Source organism: Hemicordylus capensis, chromosome 14 (genome assembly GCF_027244095.1).
Source record: "Hemicordylus capensis ecotype Gifberg chromosome 14, rHemCap1.1.pri, whole genome shotgun sequence".
Taxonomy (NCBI): domain Eukaryota; kingdom Metazoa; phylum Chordata; class Lepidosauria; order Squamata; family Cordylidae; genus Hemicordylus; species Hemicordylus capensis.
Genome location: NC_069670.1, coordinates 12,579,285 through 12,600,515, shown reverse-complemented (window position 1 = coordinate 12,600,515; position 21,231 = coordinate 12,579,285). Strand labels below are relative to the sequence as shown.

Here is a 21,231-nt window from a genome sequence, read left to right as displayed (position 1 = left end):
AGGGGCGGCAGGGTGGTGGGACTTCTGCTGGTATTGTTTCAGAGGCGTCTCGCACCTCTGCGGCAAGTGGAGCAGTGTTCTCTGTAGCAGAGAGTCCAGACTACAGCTCCCAGGATCCCCAGCTGCAGAGTCAGTACCACCAGCTCCCAGGATCCCTAGAACCATCCACAACTTGTCATGCAGGAGCCAAGGTCAATTTTTAGCACAATATTACTTTAAAATAATAAAAATATTATTAGTTACTTTTGGATCCATTCCCCCTGTCAATGGACCCAAGAATAGTGGCCAGAAAATAGGTCCTGTACCAGCTCAATCAGTGGAGCCCCTGGAGTGCAAGCCAGCCCAAAATTAAATGCCAAGTCCTCTCCTCTCCCTAAATTGTCGTTGCTTTCAGGCTGCAATGCTAGACATGCTTACATGGGAGCAAACCTCACTGGGTAAACCATGGAACATATTTCTGAGAAAGCATGCATACTTAGGATGGCGCTATAAGGCAGTTTCCAGCTCCTGTGTTGTTGCAGGATACCTGGGGGCCAGTAAACTAGTCCCTGCGGGCCAAATCTGGTCCCCGGGCCTTATGTTGTGCAGGCCTGGTAGACAATACTGAGCGAGATGGAATGGTCTGACTCAGTATAATAATGGCAGCTTCCAATATTCCTACCCCTCCATTTGCCCGAAAAGACCCGCCTGAAGGGGCGGGGTTCAAAATGACCCCTCCTCCTTCGGATCATACTACGCTGCCGCCCTACGGTGTTATTCAGCCCTTTCCCTCCTCCCACGCTCGCTTCGTCCTCCTCTCCTCCCCCCTCTGCCATCCCTCAGGTGGTAGCGTCCGCGTTGCAGGAAGCGGCGCCGGAGACGTTCTCATTGGTGCCGGCAGGGGAGGCTGGAACGTTCAGTCCCGGACGAGACCATTCAGGCGGGCACAGAGTTTGGCGGAGTTGTTGCAATGGCTCGGAGCCCCAAACTCATTTTGCTGTTCAGCGGGAAGAGGAAATCGGGGAAGGACTTTGTGGCGGAGGAAATCCAGAGCCGGTAGGGAGGGGCGGGGGTGATGACGGAAGGGTGGGTGGCGTGCCCGGAGACCCCCACCCCTCGCCCACGTGTCGGTAGGATCTTGCGCCCTGAGACCTCTTGGGCGCGATCTTAAATTGCGTTACCTTTTTTTTTTTTTTGCGCAAGAGGTGGTCTCCCCCCTTTCCCCGTGTATAAACGAACGTCTGAAAAGGGGCCCCTGCGGAAGATCGCAGCAGCGTCGCCGTGCCTCGCTGAAGTGACGCGGAGCCCGAGGCGGGAGGAAGACGATGGTGGCCTTTCAGGCCACGTCCCGTTTGTCCGGAGCTTCCGTCTTGGGGAGGACGGACACGGCAAAATGGCCATTTACAGAGGCGCGGAAATTTCCGCACTTCCTGCTCACCTAAGTGGCGCAGCTAGACCAAGGGTTGGGTGGCGGCCCCCTGATGGGAGCTTAGAGGGGCCCTGGGGTGGCGCGCCCAGGTGCAGAGCGAGGGTCTCTTCCGAGCCCCACAAGTTTCAGAGCAAGGGCGGAGAAGCTGGCCAGAATGCCTCTGAGCACGTGCAGAACGTCTTTCTCACCCCTTGGGTCGCTGCAGCTGGTTGGGGGGGGGTGGCACTTTGGACTGCCTCTTGCCCATCATCATCGTAACAGTAACAATAATAATAATAATTTTAAAATGCCTTTTTCTTAGGTGCTTTAGCAAAGCAAAGCAAGCATGCCCAGTAGAAACCGCTCCACTTAAAAGCAGTGGGAGTTAGGGTCTGGGGAGGCTGGGTGGGCAGGAGGGGGTCAGCAGCCTGCCCGACCCACAGCATCTGCTCTCTCCTTCCTCGCAGGCTGGGTCCCGATGTGTGCACCATCCTCCGGCTGTCAGGACCCCTCAAGGAGCAGTATGCAAAGGTAGGTTTTGGGATGGACGGACACAGACACACAGAGCCCTGTCCAGTTTGCAGGGATGGGTTCTTTGGGGGCAGGAAGGCTGCACCAGCTGAGGATAAGAACATCAGAGCAGCCCTGCTGGATCAGGCCCAAGAAGGCCCAGGCATGCCCTCTCTCCTGCTGTGGCTCCCCTGCAACTGGTTACGTCAAATTGCTTCCTTTTGTCACTTGCTTATGGAGTGTTCGTGGTCATTTCTTCTTTTCGTCAGTCCTGAGTGATAATACCAGCCTGCTTCTCTCCCATCTGCAGGAGCATGGCCTGGACTTCCAGCGCCTTCTGGATGCCAGCAACTATAAGGAGACGTATCGGGAGGACATGATCCGCTGGGGAGAAGAGAGGCGCCGGACGGACCCCGGTTTCTTCTGCCGCATTGTGGTGGAGGGTGCTGTGCAGCCAGTCTGGGTAAGGCTGGGGATTGGAGGCTGTACGATAGGGGCCGTGCTCAATTCGAACCCACTACCAGAGTCTTAACTGTGTTACCTGCCATGTCTTCCCACGTAGGTAGTGAGTGATACGAGGCGTCTCTCGGATGTGGAGTGGTTCCAGGATGTTTACGGAGACTTGGTACAAGTGGTGCGGGTCAATGCTACAGAAGAGACCAGAAAGAGGCGGGATTGGGTGTTTGTTGTGGGTGAGTGAGCAGGCTTGTGCGTCCAACCAGACTCTGGGCCTCTTGGAGTGAGCAAGCTTGGGTATCCAACAAGGATCTTGGCCACCTGTTGAACCCTAATCGATGGCAGACCAGAGAGCAGCGCTTTAGGAGCAGAGTCTAAACCCTGGGGGAGGGTTACCTGGGCAGACCTGAGCTCCTGTCTCCAGATCCCATGGACCGATCTCTCCCCTCCCTCCAGGCATAGACGACGCAGAATCCGAGTGCGGCCTGGACCAAGGTGTGGTCTTCAACTGGGTCATCACCAACGACGGGGAGCCGCTCTCTCTGGAAGCCCAGCTGGAGAAGCTGCTCCAGTTCATTGAGAGCAAGCTGTAGCCGAAACCCCTCCGACTTTCTTTCCCCCACCATCCTTCAGGAGCCGGGTTCGGGGTGCGTCTTGAAGCACCAGAGAGAGGGGGAGAATCTGGAGAAGATGGAGTTGCCGCTCGTGCTGTGATCCGAGGGGTGTGGCGGGTGAGGTCTGTTCCAGGGCGAATCCGTTTTGACGAGTGCCATAATCCAGTGTCTGTTCTCCCCACCGCCCCACAACCCGCTCCGATCCTTCCTGCTTTCCGCCTCGCACGTCTCTTCTGAGGGGAGTCCTTTGGGCTCACATCCAGCACAGGTTACGTCCCTTGAAGGGCATCGGAGTGTGTTAAGGAAAAGGAGGTGGGTTGGGCTTAGTTTTTCCTATGGCCTCTTTGGCTGCGGTTTCTGTTCTTACAGCTTTTGGCCACCGGGCAGCAGAACCACATCGTTGATTACGGCGGCTGCCTTAACCAGTCCGGGTTTTTGTAATCCTGCCTCGATCTGTGTCTCCCTGCAGGCTTATTCTACCTTAGCTCTGCTCGCTCGGGATAGGATGGACGTCCCGACTAGGAAATGCACGCTAGGGCAAGGGCAACCTGACTCTCCCCCTGCCCTGTTTTAAATTGGGTTTCCCTCCCAGGCGGGCATCTAGAAAAGCTATTTACCTCCTGTTACCCCCACCCCCACCAACCCTTTTCCTAAGGTGGGGGGGAAATGCTGTGCCTTATCCTTGAGAGCTACCATCTCATCTCTCTTACCTGGCTGCCCCAAAGCCCGTGCTGAATCCTAACTTGAATGTTGCCAACTCCTTTCCCGACGAAGGCTCCTGTGCCTTTCCTCAGCTGTGTGGTGGGAAGTCCAGCGTTGCAGGGAGGGAGCTATGTGACACCGCTCTCAAGAGATGCCGGTCTCTTTATTCTCCAGGAACGTAGTTAGCAACCTGTAGATTGCATAGGAGTCTTGGTCAGGACAGGAGTTGGCAGCCTGGGGGAGGAAACCAAGCAAATCAGAGTCTCCCTGTAAGACAACTCCTAACAGACGCTGGTCATTTTATGCCCCCCAGGGCAGGCTATGCAGGAGCCTTGGCTAGGAAAGGAGTTGGCAACCATAACCCACAGCTTGTATACTGAGACATTCCGGCTTTGGGGGCTGAAGGGGCAGTCGAAGTCTGCGGCTTGTAGCTTTTAGCAGCGGAGGGGGTTTACATGGTCAGTTATTGGGGACCAAGCCAGATTTATAAGTTGGCAGTTTGGAGCATGCTCTGGCCTTTAGATTTCAAAAGTGTTCTGCCCTCTCTGCCCCCGGGATACATCCCACTCCCGCCACCCCCAGCAGTCAGGCCCCTGCAGCTGTCAGGTCTTTTGCTAACCCCACTTGCTGCTAAACCGGATGCCCGTCTCCCTCCCTCCGGGAATTGGACAGGGCTGCTTTGGCAATAAAGCTGTTGATTGGTTATGAGCCTTGGTCTTTCCTTCCCTTTGCCCTTTTCCCACCAACAGGGGGGTGCTGAAGCCAGGAGAAGCCCAGCCATGTAGGAACATAGGAAGCTGCTGAATACGGAGTCAGACCATTGGTCGATCAAGCTCAGTATTGTCTACCCAGACTGGCAGCGGCATCTCCAAGGTTGCAGGCAGGAGTCTCTCTCAGCCCTAGTCACAAGAGCCTAAGAATAGGCTAATTGATCAAATAAATACTCTTCGATTTAGCAGGGGGAGGGGAGCAATTGCTCACCGGGCCAAGACTGGGCATCTTTTCAACATGGCGGCTCTCTTGTTTTGAGAGCAGGGGGAGAGCGACCGTCCCTCTTCAGCCCAGCCTGGCTGCCCTCCCAGTGGCTGCTGCTGGGTTCTCCCTTGGGTTTCCCCTTTGGATTGGGAGCCCCTTTGGGGCAGGAATGGGAACCTTCTTATTGCTTTTGCCATGGCAGACTCTGCGGGAACCTTTGCCCTTGAAAAGCAGGTGCGCCATAAATAATAAATGAGCTTTGCCCCCCTCAGGCCAAGGTCGGCCTCGTTAAGCATCCAGGAATGGGCACCTCTTCAAAATGGAGGTCCTCTTGCGTTGAGCGGAGGGAGAGCAGTCCCTGTTCAGCCTAGCAGAAGACCCCTTTTCAAAATGGAGGCTGAGAGCGTTTTGAGCAGGGTGAGAGCGACTGTCCCTCTTAAGCCCAGTGGCTTCCCTCCCAATGGCTGTTGTGAAGGTGTCCTCCTTGCTTCTCTTTTGGGGTTGGGAGTCCCTTTGGGGCAGGGAATCATTTTCTCAGTCCTGTTGGCTGAGACACAAGAGGAGATACCAATACTAAACAGCAGTGTCCCGTCCCCCGCAATGGCGCAGCGGGGAAATGACTAGCAAGCCAGGCCACAGTAATAGAGGAAGATGCTGAAAGGTATCATCTCAGCCTGTGCAGGAGATGGTAATGGGAAACCCCTCCTGTATTCTACCAAAAAACCCACACAGGGCTCTGTGGGCACCAAATTGATGGCCCACTTTACTTTTTTTCACCCCAGCAAAGTTTGGCCTTGTTAAGTGGTGAGAGCCAGCGTGGTGTAGTGGTTAGAGTGTTGGACTAGGACTAGGGAGACCCGAGTTCAAATCCCCATTCAGCCATGAGACTTGCTGGGTGACTCTGGGCCAGTCCCTTCTCTCTCAGCCCAACCTACTTCACAGGGTTGTTGTGAGGAGGAACTTAAGGATGTAGTACACCGCTCTGGGCTCCTTGGAGGAATAGTGGGATATAAAATGTTTAAAAAACCCCAAAAAACAAAACAAGTGGCCTGTCTTCATTGGGCCCAGAGGTACCTTTTCAAAACGGAGGCTCTCTTGTACTAAGCAGGGCTCTCTCTCCAGTCTTCAACCGAAGTTCGCAAAGCAGAACTTCCCTTCTCTCCTCTGCAATCGGTTTTTTTGTGGCTGGGGATGGTGGTAGTAATCAGTCCAAAAGGTGGAGTCTCTACCTGGCCACCCTGTAGCAAAGGGATCAAATGACATTAACAACCCCTCCCTTGTGGCTTGTCTCCCCAGCAGCTGGTATCCAGAGGTTACTCTGGATTGAGCTTACCATAGCAAGCTAAAAAGCAAGCAGATTTAGCTGACCATAGCAAGTAGTAGCCTTTCTTCCTCCGCACTAACTGAGCAGAGGCACCTTTTCAAGTGGCGATTCTCTTACACTTAGCAGTGGGAGAGCAACTGGCCCTGTCCATCCCCAGCACAGCACCCCTCCAGCGGCTATTGCTGGTCTCTCTCGTGTTTCTTTTTAGATTGTGAGCCCTTTGGGGGACAAGGGGCCATCTTATTTGTGTTTTGTTTTTTAAAACTATAAGCTGCTTTGTGAACCTCGGTTGAAGAGCAGTATAGAAGTATTGGTAGTGGTGGTTGTATAGTCCCCTTTTAAAGCAATACAAGCCTGAGGTCACATTTTATGGAAGCAAACTCATCACTTAACCGTGGATGAGGAGATATGCTGTTCTCGGGTGCCTCCCACTCCTTTTTGGAGTGACTCTAGCATTACAGTAGTGTTCCCTGTAACAGGGGTTCCTAGATATATTGACTACAACCCCCATCCTCCCCAGCTGCAATGACCTCTGGCAGAGGATGATGGGAGCTGTAGTCAACACCCAGGAATCCATTGCAGAGGAGCTGTTCTTTTTACTGGCTCTCTGCCCGTTGTACATCTTTATATCCCCCCACTCACAGTACCTCTGCTGAGAGCTATATATAAAGGCAGGACAGAACTCAAACAAGGTGGTGTGATGGGAGATGGGGGCAGAGGAAGACCCCACTTAGGCCCTCTCCATGCCCTAGGAGAAGAGCGAGGCTTCTTACCAGTCCCTTTCAGGAATACCACTGCTGCCGCCTCCTGCCACAGAGGGAGCCCCTTCTTACCTGTGGCACACCTGTGCCCAGCCCTTTCAACAGCTTAAGCTTATAGTATAGTGGCATACAGCAGCAGTGGGGCAGGGGGAACAAGGGTCCCAGTTGTTGGGTGCCCAAGACAGCCACATGTGTTTAGTTACATCCTGTCAGTGTCATCTAGGAACATAGGAAGCTGCCTTCTATGGAGTCAGACCATCAGCCCATCTCCCTCAGTATTGCCTACACAGGAAGGGCAGTGGCTTCTCCAAGGATGCAGGCAGGTCTCTCTCAGCCCTATCTTGGACCTGCCAGGGAGGAAACTTGGAACCTTCTGCCTGCAAGCAGACAGACTCACTTCCCAAAGCAGCCCCATCCCTTAAGGGTAATTTCTTACGATGCTCACACATGTAGTCTCCCATTCAAATGCAAACCAGTGTGGACTCTGCTTAGTAAAGGGGACAATTCATGCTTGCTGCCACAAGACCACTTCTCCTCCCAGAGACCAGCTCTAGGAGCTGGCATCTCTATTAGCTGGGCTGCTCTGATGCCATGGAATGTTCACCAACCTTTAAAACCAAAGAGCCAAAGTCAGAGAGTAGAGACTCGGCGAGGGGCACGAAAGGCAGCTGGCCTAACAGAGGCAGGCAGTGGGGACCTAGGGCTGTACGAAACTAACTGGGAGGAGGGCCCAGAAAAGAGCAGGACACACTGGAAAGTAGCGTAGCTGAAGACATGGAGTCTCCCAGAGAGAGCGCGCGCGCGAGAGATGAGTAGGAAAAAGTCAACATGGAGACCAGAAAGGATGGAGTGGAGGAGAAAAGTCAGTCCCAAAAGGGACCACGGAGCAATTGTTAGCAGGGTGAGATTTCGAACCGAAGAGCAGAGTCAGGTAAATGAAAGTGGTGTGTCTGTTTAGAATCCAAGTATTCTTTATAAGCAGTCAAATATTCCATTTCTAACCGAAAAACAAAAACACGCACACACGAAGCCAGATTTTTCTTCCCTGCAATTGTTTCGTACAGTGAACCAGAAAATACAAGATGCCATTCGAACTGGAGCAAAAGGGTCAAACTCACAGGACTCCCCGGTGGCCGAGGGGGAGGCGGAACCAACCGCCTCCTTGGCGCCTTACACACGCACGCACAAAAAGGTATTTCAACTGGCAGGGTGGCAACATGAGTGTGGACGTGAAGCCAAAACACCACCATGGTTGAAATGTCAGTTGCAGCCACACCGCCTTCGAGAATTCAACTCAAGCCGGGCCTGGGTTTTTCGGGAAGAGGGGAAGACACCAATAAACTGTAGCCGGGCTGTCGGGCAGAAAACAGCTGAAATTAAGCCACACTGGGTGGTGAATAGCTATCCACTAGTATAGCAGCTGTAGCGTTTCAATGTCACAGCTCACAGAAGCACCAGAGACCTTCCAAATAATGGGGGGGGGGGTGTCCTGGGGAAGAGGGGATCATGCATGCAAAGTTTCTCAGTTTTAGGAAGGGGGCAGGGGTGTTCAATGCTCCCGAGTTGCTCAGAGTGAAGGCCGTCTGTGGGTGGCATGTCAGTCACTTTTGAAGAACTGTGTGCATCTATAATCACACTACCCACCCCCCGCCTCATTTTATACAACGCAAAAAAGAGTATCAAAATGTAAAAGGAACACATCGGAGTTGTGGTTCTAGCCCCTCTCCACCCCTCAGGTCCTCCCCGGACAATCCAGCGGTTGCTGGTTTACAGGGGTGGGGGGGAGGACCCACACGCACGCACACACACACACAGATACACGAGACCCCCGCCCAAATGTCTACAGGGAGCAATGTCAGTCATTGGTCTCGGGGTCCGTCTGTGCCATGTAGGCGTCTAGCTCGGCGTCCAGGTGTCCTTTCGTTTTCGACATGTAGGCGTCAAGCTGGTTGTCCAGCTGCTCCTTGGTCAGCGCAGGGCGGGCAGACCCTCTTCCCCGCCCTCTGCCTCGCCCGCGGCCACCGAAGCCGCCTCTTCCCCGGCCGGCCATGCCGCGACCTGGCCACAAGGAAGCAAAATTGGGAGTTAAGAGTCTGGCATCGTGGCCAGTGGATTGCTGCACCAGTTAACTGCCACCTTTTCATAAATCTGGGCTGCCTTTTGCTAAAACGGCCCCAAGGCAGTTAACAGCATGTTTAAAAACAAAACTAGAATAATTAAAAACAAACAAAAACTGGAGACAAGATGAAACGACCACTAAAACTCCATAAGCAAGTGATAAAATGTCACAGAACAGATCTTCCTTATCCCCCAAAAGCATGTCTGAATGAAACAGTCTTTAGATTCCTAGGGGAGACTATGAAGGAGGTGAGAGAACAGACTTTCCCAAGGATGGAATTCCAAGTCGGGCAACCACAGAGAAGGCCCTTCCCTGCAAACATGGCCATCAGGCCTCCAGAAATGCTGGCAAGTGGAGCAGAGTTCCCCTGGCAATCTTGTTTGCTGAATCGCACGCGAGTCCTTGGTTAGCCTTAAAGATATCTGGATCCCAAGGCATACAGGCCTTTAACAGTCATGCCCCAACCCTTGAAATGGATCCAGAAACCAATTAGCAGCCAGCACAGTTCTTCAGATTAAGGTGATCATTCCAGGCAGCTCCAGAAAGCAGAAACCCGAACAGGCGCCGAGGCCCCTGTTAACTGAGCAAAGAAACACCTTTTGAAGTGGTGATTCTCTTCCATTTAGCAGGGGGAGAGCAACTGGCCCTATCCACCCCCAGCACAACATCCCTCCAGTGGCTATTGCTGGTCTCTGCCTCATGTTTCTTTTTAGATTGTGAGCCCCCTTTGGGGACAGGGGACCATCTTAATTAATTATGTATTATTTACTTTTCTATGCAAACCACTTTGAGAACTTTGGTTGGAAAATGGAATCTAAATATCCGTAGTCGTCGTCCTGCGTATGGATCAAGTCAGTTCTCAAGTGTACATCTTGCTCACCTCGGCCAATTCCGCCTCGCCCCATGGCTCCTCTGCCAAGTCCGCCTCTGCCGGGTCCGCCCCGCCCTCTGATGCCTCCCCGTCTCAGGCCCATCCGAGGGGCGAGGCCACGGCCTCCCCGAAGCAAACTTTGTCCTTTAATAAGGCAGAGAGGAAAGCAAAGTGTCACCTGCCGAACAGTGGAAGAATGATTCATGTCGGGGTGACAACCCCCTTGGCAAACTCAGAACGCAATTTCTGCATGGGGGAGCTTCACAAGGTCCTAAAATGGTGCAACTCTCGCGGGTCCTCCCAGGGATGAACGCAGCTTACGTTTTCGTTTCGGGCAATGGGAATTCACTTCCAGATCCCTAGATGCTTTGCTGCCCTGGACATTTTGGACCAGGGCTGCAGAACTCAGGCCGTCCAGCAGCTGTCGGACTACAATTCCCACCATCCCTGACGACTGGCCATTGTGGCTGGGACGATGGGAGTTGTAGTCCAACAGCCGGAGGGTTTAGGCCATAACCTTGCAGGCAGGACCGCGCTGCTAATTTTTGTCTTCAGAGTGCTGCTCTTAGCGGCTTAAGAAATAATAATTATTAAAAGCCATTCTGTTGTGCAGCGGTGACCTTAGGGGAGCTGCTTTTGGGGGAATGAGTTTGCATTACGAAAACCCAAATTTCAGTCACATTTCTCTCTCCCCACCTCCTCAAAGTGTCTGCAATATTTCTAAGGCGAGTGAAAAGACAAGACATGGCATCAGAGCCCTGTGAGAGTTGAAGGCATACCGGCTTATTCAGAAAGCTTTTTCCAAGCAGGCAAGCTGGGAGCCAACCGAGTGGGGTGGCTGGTCTGCTGGACCTGGAACCGAGACACCCCAGTTCAAATCCTTCCTCTGCCAAGATATCCAATGGGCGGCCCTGGGCTAGTCCCCATCTCTCAGGCTTACCTGCTTGACAGGCTTGTGGTGAGGATGAGAAGCCGCTGGGAGCCAGGGATACTGCCCTGCGCTCCTCAGTGCTGGCTGTTCCCGGACAACTTGCAGTATCCCCAGTCTGAGGCCATTGTGGTTGGGGACCATGGGAGTTGCAGTCCAACATCTGGGCATCCAAGGCCAGAAACCCCTCCCTTAGATGGAGGGCAGGACAGAAATGCCATCAAATGCCACTGAGGTCATGTGAAGAGGTCCGACTCCAGTTACCTCCAACTAGTCTGATGGCTACACAGAGATGGGCCTTCTCGGTTACTGCCCCGAGATCGTGGAATGCACTCCCCACTAAGATACAATCCTCCCCATCTCTGGCAATTTAAAAAAAAAACCACATCTAAAAGCCCATCTTTTTAACCAAGCTTTCTCAGCCTTTTAAAATTGGTTGGTTTTAATTTTGTGACTGATTTTAAATTGTTGAGTTGTTTTAACTTTTTATATGTGTTTTAATTGTTTTATGTTAACCGCCCAGAGACGAAGGTTTGGGCGGTATATAAATGGGATGAATAAAATGAATGAATGCAGGACTCCATGCAAGACACATGCAGAAGGCAAGGCACAGGAAAGCAGTCTCCATTTAGGGGTCCCTCACGTGCTCTTTGCTCAACTCCATCTTGCACACTCACCTCTGAGGGGAATTCCTCCGCGCAGCAGTGCCCGTGCTCCGCGCCCGCCACGCATGGCTCCTCGGGGCAAGCCTCTCTGGCCCATCAGCAGCCCACGGCCACCTAATGTTCCACGGGCCAGGGGCCCTGCTGGCCGGCCCAAGCGTGCCTGGATGTTGCTCTTCCCCAGGCGCTGTTTCAGGCTCTTCTGGAAGAAGAGAGTGTTAAACAGGGAAGGGCCGTACGCAAAACAAAAAAGAGGGGACGACTGGGCGGGGGGAGAGAACGGACGAACAGACAAGGTGCAGGAGCCGCGCCCTCTTGAAATGTGTGCAGAAGCCCTAGGAAGGAAAGAGTGAAGCAGGACGATTTGTTTTGGGAGAAAGGGAACTAGAAAATGAAGACGTGCCTAGGAAGCTGCCTCAGAGCGGTTGCCATGTTGACAACGTGCTGCCGGCTACGTGATCATGGCCATTCCACCCGTGGCATCATGTCGAATGGCAATTCAATTTATGCTATACATAACCATGTATCATTCTACACGTAATTTAGGCCTCGGCTGTCCAGCTTACAAAGCAGGAGCGCAAGAAGTGGTGGAGTTTCCCAGTCGTGCCAAAATGCATCTCAGTAGACTCAAGAGCGGCCACAGCGTGGTGGCAAAGCACCTGCTGCTTGTGCATGCAGGAGGCCCCCACCAGTTCAAGCCCCTCACATCTCCAGCTAAAAGGACCCCTGGCAGTAGAGGAAGACCAGAGGCCCCGGAGAGCTGCTGACTGTCACGTCACAGCAGATCGCACCGAGCCAGGCGGACCGCTGGGAGGGCTCTGCAGAAGGCAGCTTTCGAGGCCGTCATTCACAGAAGGGGCTTAAGCAGCGGCACCGTGTAGGTCTTTGGCAGACACACTCCCTTTCGGACAAAGCCAGTGCCTTCGCTAATCCCAGCACCGGCTCTTTAAGACTGTCAGGGGAGGAAACAGAGAAGACTGAGATGCCACAGCCTCTTCAAGTAAACGTTAACAGGCTCTTCTTTGAGGCGCTGCATGCATGGAAGTGCCCTGCGCACGACTAGCACTGGGTGAGGAAAGAAAGAAAGAAAGAAAGAAAGAAAGAAAGAAAGAAAGAAAGAAAGAAAGAAAGAAAGAAAGAAAGAAAGAAGTCAGACCAGATTGGAGTGGCTGTCCAGGAGAGAACGTGCACGTCTGGCCCAGCCTTGACCGGGCTCTCCTATGCCCTCTGCTTTCTTCTGGGCTTGAAGGCTGGGCAGTCTACATTCCAACCTCCTCTCCCTTAGGCCAGGGCTGCACAACTCTGGCCCTCTGGCTGTTTCTGGGCGACAGCTCCCCTCATTCCCAGCCACAGGGACGCCGGGAGTTGTAGCCCAGCATCTACAGGAGGGCCAAAGTGGTGCAGTTCTGCTTCAGGCAGTTAGTTCTGCTCCGGACGGATCATTCTGCAGTGGGTGTGTCAAGTGACACCAGACCTCACAGGAAAGCGGCGTCTTTTCGGCCAAGGCCAAAGGCACCCACAGGAAGCACCTGGATTGGCCTGATATTGGGCTGCTAAGGCTGACAGCTCTCTGGGCCGTTTAAAGACCAGCAAGCGCCATTCGTGGCGATTCCAGCTGGGCGGGGCAGGCATGCTCTATTTACCAGCTATCCCGAGTCATGCAGAGCTGCCATTTAAAGAGAACACAGCCAAGAAAGTGAACAGGACCCTACTCTGGCTCTGTGTTCAGCAAAGGGAGCGTTCTCCCCCTCTATGGGGAGTGCAGGCAGCCTGGTTTGGAGCAAGACTGTTAGAAATTGGGGTGCGCACACTCCTCTTTCGGAGGGAAGCCACATACCTGCACCTCCTCCACTTTAGTTGCATGGGAGGAAAGCTGGTCTTGGGGCAGCAAGCATTAATGGTCTCCTTTGCTAAGGAGGGTCCACCCTGGTTTGCATTTGGATGGGAGACATGTGTGAGCACTGGAAGATCTTCCCCTTAGGGAATGGGGCTGCTCTGGGAAGAGTACCCGCCTGCTTGCATGAAGAAGGTTCCTAGTTCCCTCCCTGGCAGCATCTCCAAGATAAGGCTGAGAGAGACTCCTGCCTGCCACCTTGGAGAAGCCGCTGCCAGTCTGTGTAGGCAATACTGAGCTAGATAGACCAATGGTCTGACTCAGCAGAAGTCCGCTTCCCATGTTCTCTTTTCACTTGGGGAAAATGGGCACAATTCCCCGAGTCCCATGATCAGAAGAAGGCGAGACAGAAACGCAATTATCAATTGCAGTATACCTTCTGCCCACCCCTGCGTGAAGATCCTTCCAAGCAGCCTTGGGTAACTTCCCGACTGTGGACTACAAAACCCACCAGCCCTGGTCACAAAGTCAAGGATGAAGGGAGCTCTCATTGCCCAAGACATTGCCCAGGTCTGCTCAAAAGAGAAATGGCTGGCGCTGGGAAGGATTTAACCCACGGACCAGTCCACTCGTCCTATGTGACCCACACCCAAATAAAAAGAGGGGCACGCAGCAGCCCCCCAGTCCCAGCCCGCTCTCTCACCTGCTTGAGCTTTAAGGCGGCCTGGACAGAAGGTCTGTTCTCCATCTGCTGGGCCAGCCTCCGGTTGCGGGCACTGGCTAGCTGTTGCTGCTGCATGGTGGCTCGAATGTTGACGGGGATCGGCTGTTTGTTCTTCAGCATGTTAGTAAAGCTTCAAGGTCGAACAAAACGGGTGTTTAAATGAAAAAGGTTGGCATTACAAAGCATTTCAACTGGCATTTTGCGGCCCTTTAGAGCAGGCAGCCGTGTCCCCACGGACTGCTTTTTTTTATTTAAAAAAGTGCAACAACGCGGTACACCCTTAATATCGCGTTTTTAAACGAGTTACCGATGGCCTCGTTTTTTCCAGGAAAGCGTGCAAGGACAGGACATACAAGAGGCATGGGTTAGTGTAGCGCGTTAAAACCAGAAAGTGGAAATCTTTACCGGAGTGGCTACGATTCCCAAGAGGCAAGAGATGGAAATGAAAAGCAGTAAGCAGAGATGGGGGTGCGAAAGAGGGAGAAAGATGGAGGAGGGGGAAGGAGAGATCAAAGTGGGGCTGAGAAGGGAATGCGGATGGCTGAGAAGGGAAGTTGGAGGGAGCAACATCAAGCTGGGAGGAGCCCTAATGCCGCCTAGAAGGAACAGTGTCCCAGAGCTTGAAAGATCAAACCTCATCTAACTCTAGCAGAACTAGATCTCTCTCTCTCTGCCCTCACAAAACTAGAAACTGCCACTTCAGTTTTTCTGGCAGCTTGTAACTCCCTGGATGCAAGAAGCAAGAGCTTTAAATTTAGACCACTCTTAAAAGACAGTGCAGGCTACCAAACATCTCTGTGTCACTAGCAGCAGCAGCAAACTAGATTTTTGCACAATCCATCCGTGGGTTGGAGCAAAACTTCACGCCAGGGCAGGGATCTACAAACTGAGGCTTCACTCACTTGCCAGCCATTATTTGTGGCCACCAATCCCTTTTCTTCCCTCAGATCTTTTTCTGACACCCGGGCAGAGGGTGCAGGAGAGAAGCAGCTCCTCCGTCATTTGCCCTGGGTCATGGAGATGGCAAGACGCCGTGGGAGCCCTCTCCTCCTGCTCGGAAAGGATTCCTGCTATTTCCTACTTGCTAAAATACGGCACTGGAAATGAGACCTCTGGGGAGGATATTTGTGCGTCCTGCTCGCCAGAAGTGTGGGGGCATCTGCCAATGGTGAGCTGGCAAGTCCATTTGTAGATGCCTGTGCAGGCGGGGAGGGGGGGAGAGGAGAGTTCACCCCTACCCTGCTAATAGCCGCACCTCCACATCGACAGTGGGAGAGCTCTGGAGCAACACCCTGTGGGATATGAGGGCTTTGCATGGGGAGAATCCTTGGCTTTGCATGTGTGGGTGTATTTAGATCCAACTGCACGAGTGGGCAGACTAAAAGGCCGATTTCTCCATGGTCAAGCTCCTTCAGAAATCTGGCGGCAAAGCTCCAATCTGACTGCAGAAGCAGTTCTCTTTGCATCTCCAGCCTGCACCTGGCAAGAGGTGGGACCACCAAAAAGTGCCCGAGCTGAGACTCTTTCCCCGTTACCTCCTTCCCCAGAGGGAACCACCAAGCTAAGGAGCCTGCAGGACCCTTTTGTCCAAGTTAAGCCCAGAAGACCAACTGCCAACAGGTAGATACCACCTTACAGGGAACCAGCTAAGGCAAAATGAAGGAGATTCCTTCAGAGCAAAGCCCGCCTCCCTTCTGCCTCCAAGATAGGACCCCGCTCACTGCAGGGGCTAGAGATCCGACAGTACCAAACAGGCCTCCAGAACAGGGTGGAGAGCCATTACGAGGTGCCAGTGGAACCCAACCTTTTGGGCCAGTGTTCTACACACCCAAAACCTTAAGATGGTGCCTACGTTACACCTTACAGCCCTGTGACTTGATCACTCAAACTGGAGAGCAGGAAACAGAGCAGGGTGGGAGCCACGGGCAGGCGTGCAAATGGGGCTGCACCATCACCAGGATGCACTTTTGCTCCTCTCCAAAGAGGTCGCCAGACAGGCTCACCCCACACGTTGGCTACCCTGACACATTTAAAAATAATCAAGCAATAGCTTGTATAACCCATCACCCCCAGACACAGTGGCCAACAGTCAGGGATGAAAGAAGCTGTAATCCAGCAACAGCTGGGAGGGATGAGGTTGTGCAGCTGGGCTATATATTATAAGAGAAATATTTACTCGTCACCAAGACTGCGTGGCCTCAACCCTGGGAAAGACTGCCTGTCCCTTTCATTACAGAATGGCCAGATCTGGGCACTGCTGAAACAGGAGAAGTGAACCAATGGCATCTACATCAGCTACAATTTGGACAAGTTACTCTCAGCCTGGTCCAGGCCTGCTCACCCTCACGGCCCTTTTGGACTAAAACTCTCATAATCCCCAGCCACAGTGGCCAATAACCAGGGATTAGTGGGGACATGCTTGATTGATGTTTGCCGGTTCAAATCCCCGCTGGTACTATATCGGGCAGAAGCGATACAGGAAGATGTTGAAAGGCATCATCTCATACTGCGCAGGGGAAGGCAATGGTAAACCCCTCGTGTATTCTACCAAAAGAAAAGCACAGGGCTCTGTGAGTGCCAGGAGTCGAAATCAACTTGAATGATGGCACAGTTTACCGTACCTTTTTATTGGAGTTGTAGGCCAGCATCTGCAGGAGGGCCAAAGCTGAGCAGCCCTGGCCTAGCCTAAGGTCATCCTGGGACTTTCTAAGGGGATCTGAACCAGTGTTTCCTGTAACAGGGATTCCAAGAGGTTGCCAGCTACAACTCCATAACCCCAAGCCAAAGGTCACTGCAGCTGGGGATGAAGGGAGTTGTGATCGACAACACCTGAGCATCCCTGTTCCAGGGAACCCTGATTTGAACCTCGGCTTCCTCTGGTCCTAGCCCAACACTCTAACCTCTACACGACATGCTTAAAATATATTTTCCCAGGCACATGAACACTACTTTTTAAAGATTGAAATGAAAGAAGCAGACTGCAACGATGGCAACAGCTTTCCATAACATTTAAATCGGCAGGCCTATGGCCTCCTTCACCCCCCGCCTGGCCTGCCTTTGGATGAGGCTGAAAATGTGTGTTGAAAAAGAGAGACAGCAGGGTTAACCTGCTGTTAGGTTAACAGGAGGGAAACTCTACCCAGCAGGGCAGCACACTGTAAGCATCACCCACTAGTCAGACAGCTAAGCTTGGAAATGTGAAAAGGGAAGAAAGGACAGAGGAAAGGAAGAGAGGGCATGCGGAGGCAAGGCAGCAGATGGAGGATGAAGCAGAGAGCTCGCCTCTTACAAGGTCCAAGGCCGGTGCCAGGGAGCCTTTGGGCTGATCAGAGCGGCTAGCTGCCTGCCTCTTACAGGCCAGACCACACAGCCACGTGCGTCTGCCTCGGACACAGCAGAGAGCCTCCCGCAGCGGAGGTCACATGCTACTGCGCTGCAGGGGTCACCTATATAATGTGGACACATGTGGAAGAAGAAGGAGGGTGCGAGGTGGTTGTTGGTTTTTTTTCCTTAGAACACATCCCACCACATTAATGGTTTCAACGTATTATCAGACAGACCATTTTGCCCTGCGAACCTCTTGTACCAGCGTTTGCTCTGGGTTGTAAGGCGGAAGCCAGTGGCCCCCCCATTTGGGCAGATTAACACCAGGGCAACAGCCATGTTGGTTCTGGGTACCAAACATAGTGACACTTAAGCCAAAAGGGGGGAGGAAAAAAAAATCTTATGAGCTGAAGGTGGCCGTTGGGTTCCTCACCGCTCGTTGAGGGACATCTTGGTGGTGCTCTTAAGCACGACTTTCGGCACTGACTGCGTAGCCATCTCAGGTCCCCAGAATCTGTAAAGGAGAAGAGAGGGCAGTTTAGGAAGAAGAAAGGGCTGCCGGATTTGGACTTACTCCTGCTACTGTTTATATACCATTTTTCAATGGGGGGGGGGATAGCTCAAAATGGTTTAAGATTTCCTGTCCCCCAAAGGCTCACAGTCTAAAAAGAAGCACAAAACAGTCACCAGCAACAGCCAGTGGAGGGATGCTGTGCTGGGGTTGAATTATTCTCTCCAGTTCTTTTAATGAAAGGATCCTAGCCCTTCAAAAGAAAAACTATCTGAACCATCCCAATCACACTTGTCCACATCTGTGGGGCACAGAATCCCCCACATGCGCAAGAATCCTATTTATACTGCACTTTAGTGCTTTATTTATTTACTATTTAGCAAAATACGAAGTGCTGGTCATTACCTATAAAGCCTTGAATGGCCTGGGCCTTGGGTATTTAAGAGTGCTGTTTAGGAGAGCGTCTTCTTCTTCATGAACCCCGCCGCCAATTAAGATCATCGGGGAGGTCTGGTTGTGGTTACCACTGGTTCATTTGGTGCCAACCCAAAACCAGGTCTTTTCTAGGGTTGCCCCAAAGCCCTAGAATGTGTTCTCAAACAAAATCAGAAGCTTCCCATCTCTGGCTGTTTTAAAATGCACCTATTTTATCAGGCTTTTACTTTACAGCATTTTAAAATTTCATTGATGGTTATTTTAATTTGTTTTATATAATCTATGGTTTTAACTGTCATGTTTTAATTTATAAACCACCCAGGGATTTTATATGGGGAGGTATGTAAATGCAATAAATAAGTCAAATATTGCACTTTGCTTAGAGAATCTTTGTAGAAAAGCAGTGTATGCATTTTATAAGGGGGAAAAATACCAGACAAATACACACACCATAGAAAGAGATGGCAACATTTTGGAACACACTGCTTCATAGGAACAGAAAAAACTGCCTTCTACAGAGTCAGTGGATTGATCCATCTAGCTCAGTACTGTCTGCACAGACTGGCAGCGGCTTCTCCAAGGTTGCAGGCAAGAATCTCTCAGCCCTGTCTTGCAGATGCCAAGGAGTACACCTGGGATCTTCTGCATGCAAACAGAGAGGTGCTCTTCCACTGAGCTACAGCCCCATCCCAGTTGTTTTTGGACTACAACTCCCATAATCCCCATAGCGGCCAATAGCCAGAGATTTTGGGAGTTGTAGGCCAACATCCGCAGGAGGGGCCAAAGCCCTGCCCTGAAGGGAATGCCTCGCCACACTCCCACGTGTCATTGCCTCCCATCCAAATGTAAATCAGGGCATATCCTGCTTAGCCAAGGGGAAAATACTGAGCAAGACGGACTCAGCACAAGGCAGCTTGCTATGCTCCTAGGAATTCGTGCTTGGTGCTACCAGGCCAACTCTCCTCTCCACTACGGTTGCCACCATTTCATTGCCAGAATGCGGGACACAAGTTTGGGGTGGGGTGGGCTGGGTGGGAGGTCTATGCGCAGTTGTAATCAACAGCCCGAGTATCACTGACGTCTATGCAACTGAATTATATGCTACTGAATAAATGAGGGACCAATGCTGTCTCTATAGGGACCAGCACCACATCCCTGAAATGAGGGACATCCTGCATAATGAGGGGCAGTTGGCAACCCTACCCGCGACCAAGCCTGCACCCGGGGGGATTCGAACTCCTGCACGTCCCGCGCGACCCACCCTCGGGCCCCGCCCCCTTTAGAGCACGCGCGCGCCCGCCGAGGCCACGCCCCCTCCCTCGCGCCCCAGCCGGGGGCAACGGCTCCTCTCACCGTCGGGGGCGAGACTCGCTCTGCGGCTCTGGCGGCGGCGGCGGTGGCGGGAGGCTCAGCTCCAGCCGGCCTCCCGCTTCAGGCGCCCCGAATGCAAAGATGATGGCGGTGGGCGGGCGGCCTCCCCTCACTGGTCGTTCTCCCGTTTATCCTCCTGGTCTTCCCCGCGCTCCGCACTCTCTCTCGCCTCCTCACAGAAGCCCGGCAAAATGGCGCTGCTTTCTCTTGGCCCGCACCGCGCATGCGTCGGCGGCCGAACGCGAGGAAGAGGCCCCGCCTCTGCTCCTTACTACGCAGGAGCGGCAGTAGACGCAACGCCGGAAACAGGGGAGGGCTCCCTGATGCAGGTTTTCTTTTTAAAGGCCGATGCTCCATGCGCAAGCGCGCGGAGCGCCCTGACCACATCCAATCGGTTCTCGGGGTGTGGGCGGGATTCGCTTGGCAATTGACAGCTCGCCCTTCCGAAGCGCCGTACTCTTCGGGGCGTGGTCGGCCCCGCAGTGGGCGGGGCTTTGATCATCGGGACTCGAAGGGATGGAGCTTTCTGTTTATTGATTTATTTATGGGTTTTCCCCCATTTATCGTGTTTCTCTGCTGCTTGATATGTGCATCCCTAGGCAGTGCACGTCAGTTAAAGCACAATAAATATAAAATGATTAAAACCCTTAGGATATACAACCAATTAGAATTAATTCAAAACCTGAGAAAACAGGCGCGCCTTAAGGGTTTCTTTAAAAACAGCTATTTGTGCTTTGATTTTCATTTTTTACACTTAAAAAAAATGAAATGGGGAAAATGGAATATAATTAACTAAATAGTTCTCTAGATAGAGTAATAAGAGCGGGGCCTGGAGCAGGGATTCAGCACCTGATTGATGCTGAGACTGCAGCAGTGCCAAGGACCACAGTGTCTCTGGGCCTGTGCAAAGTGCTGTTGCAGCCCTTGAAAACTACCAGGAAACAGGGACCGTCAATGGGAAATGGGACAATTAGAGCACATGCCACCTACTCAACTGGAAGCCCTTTCTTGCCTTTTTCCCAGTTAGCCCCCATTATGTTTATCCCACCATTCCTCTGTTGAGCTCTGGGCAGTATGCATCTTAAATGCTTGGACCATCCTTCCTGTGAGAGGGTCCCTCCCTTCCTTCCAATTGCTTCTTGAAGCTCTTCCATTCTGTAAAAGTCACCTCCCCCTGTTTACCTTTGCATCTACCCTTTTCCTCTGATGTCTCTAATGTAGATAATTCAGAAAGAGTGGCTTAAGTTTTGTGCTGTGTAACATGGTTCATCGTGAATGCTAAGGGGCACAACTATTTTAAAGTAAAGGTAAAGTTGTGCCATCCAGTTGGTGTCGACTCCTGGTGACCACAGAGCCCTGTGGTTGTCTTTGGTAGGGGTTACCTGTTGCCATCTGCCACACAGTATGAGATGATGCCTTTCAGCATCTTCCTATATCGGTGCTGCCCAATATAGGTGTTCCCAATAGTCTGGGAAACATACTGGGGAAGGAACTTGCTTAGGGAGCAACAACTATTTTAGTGCACTTTAATTCATATTGATTTCTATTTGTACTATAAACATGATTGTTGCTTATTTCTGATTGATTAAGTGCTGTCAAATTGGTGTAGACTCTTAGTGAACACATAGAGAGATTCTCTCCAGGATGATCTGTCTTCCGCTTGGCCTTGAAGGTCTCTCAGTGGTGCATTCATTGCTGTCGTCATCGAGTCCATCCACCCTGC

The 21,231-nt window shown here is 52.3% G+C and overlaps 2 protein-coding genes across 3 annotated transcripts; one reads left to right on the top strand and one right to left on the bottom strand.

Annotated features, from left to right (window-relative positions):
• The first annotated feature begins 821 nt into the window (after positions 1-821).
• On the top strand, positions 822-4,372 carry PMVK (phosphomevalonate kinase). Its single transcript, XM_053278948.1, has 5 exons — positions 822-1,035; positions 1,855-1,918; positions 2,208-2,360; positions 2,460-2,589; positions 2,810-4,372. Exons 1-5 carry the CDS (start codon positions 950-952, stop codon positions 2,944-2,946), a joined length of 570 nt encoding a protein of 189 aa, XP_053134923.1. The 5' UTR covers positions 822-949; the 3' UTR covers positions 2,947-4,372.
• A 3,306-nt stretch (positions 4,373-7,678) lies between these two features.
• CHTOP (chromatin target of PRMT1) lies at positions 7,679-19,815 on the bottom strand. Of its 2 annotated transcripts, none has more exons than XM_053277947.1 (6): positions 19,491-19,815; positions 17,625-17,705; positions 13,847-13,997; positions 11,325-11,511; positions 9,729-9,863; positions 7,679-8,787 (listed from the first exon to the last, which is right to left on the bottom strand). In XM_053277947.1, exons 2-6 carry the CDS (start codon positions 17,687-17,689, stop codon positions 8,585-8,587), a joined length of 741 nt encoding a protein of 246 aa, XP_053133922.1. In that variant the 5' UTR covers positions 17,690-17,705; positions 19,491-19,815; the 3' UTR covers positions 7,679-8,584. The 2 variants fall into 2 exon arrangements, with proteins under 2 accessions (XP_053133922.1, XP_053133923.1); XM_053277948.1 differs by having other exon boundaries at positions 11,325-11,508; positions 19,491-19,814.
• Positions 19,816-21,231: the final 1,416 nt, after the last annotated feature.

Bases quoted from the DNA above. Each gene is read 5' to 3' on its own strand.
- PMVK (XM_053278948.1), top strand. From the start codon at position 950: ATGGCTCGGAGCCCCAAACTCATTTTGCTGTTCAGCGGGAAGAGGAAA. The intron at 1,919-2,207 runs GTAGGTTTTGGG...TCCCATCTGCAG, and splicing joins TCAAGGAGCAGTATGCAAAG to GAGCATGGCCTGGACTTCCA. The intron at 2,590-2,809 runs GTGAGTGAGCAG...CCCTCCCTCCAG, and splicing joins GGATTGGGTGTTTGTTGTGG to GCATAGACGACGCAGAATCC.
- CHTOP (XM_053277947.1), bottom strand. From the start codon at position 17,689: ATGGCTACGCAGTCAGTGCCGAAAGTCGTGCTTAAGAGCACCACCAAG. The intron at 11,512-13,846 runs GTGAGAGAGCGG...CTCTTCTTCCAG, and splicing joins CCGCCTTAAAGCTCAAGCAG to AAGAGCCTGAAACAGCGCCT. The intron at 9,864-11,324 runs GTGAGTGTGCAA...GCCTTATTAAAG, and splicing joins CGGAGGAATTCCCCTCAGAG to GACAAAGTTTGCTTCGGGGA.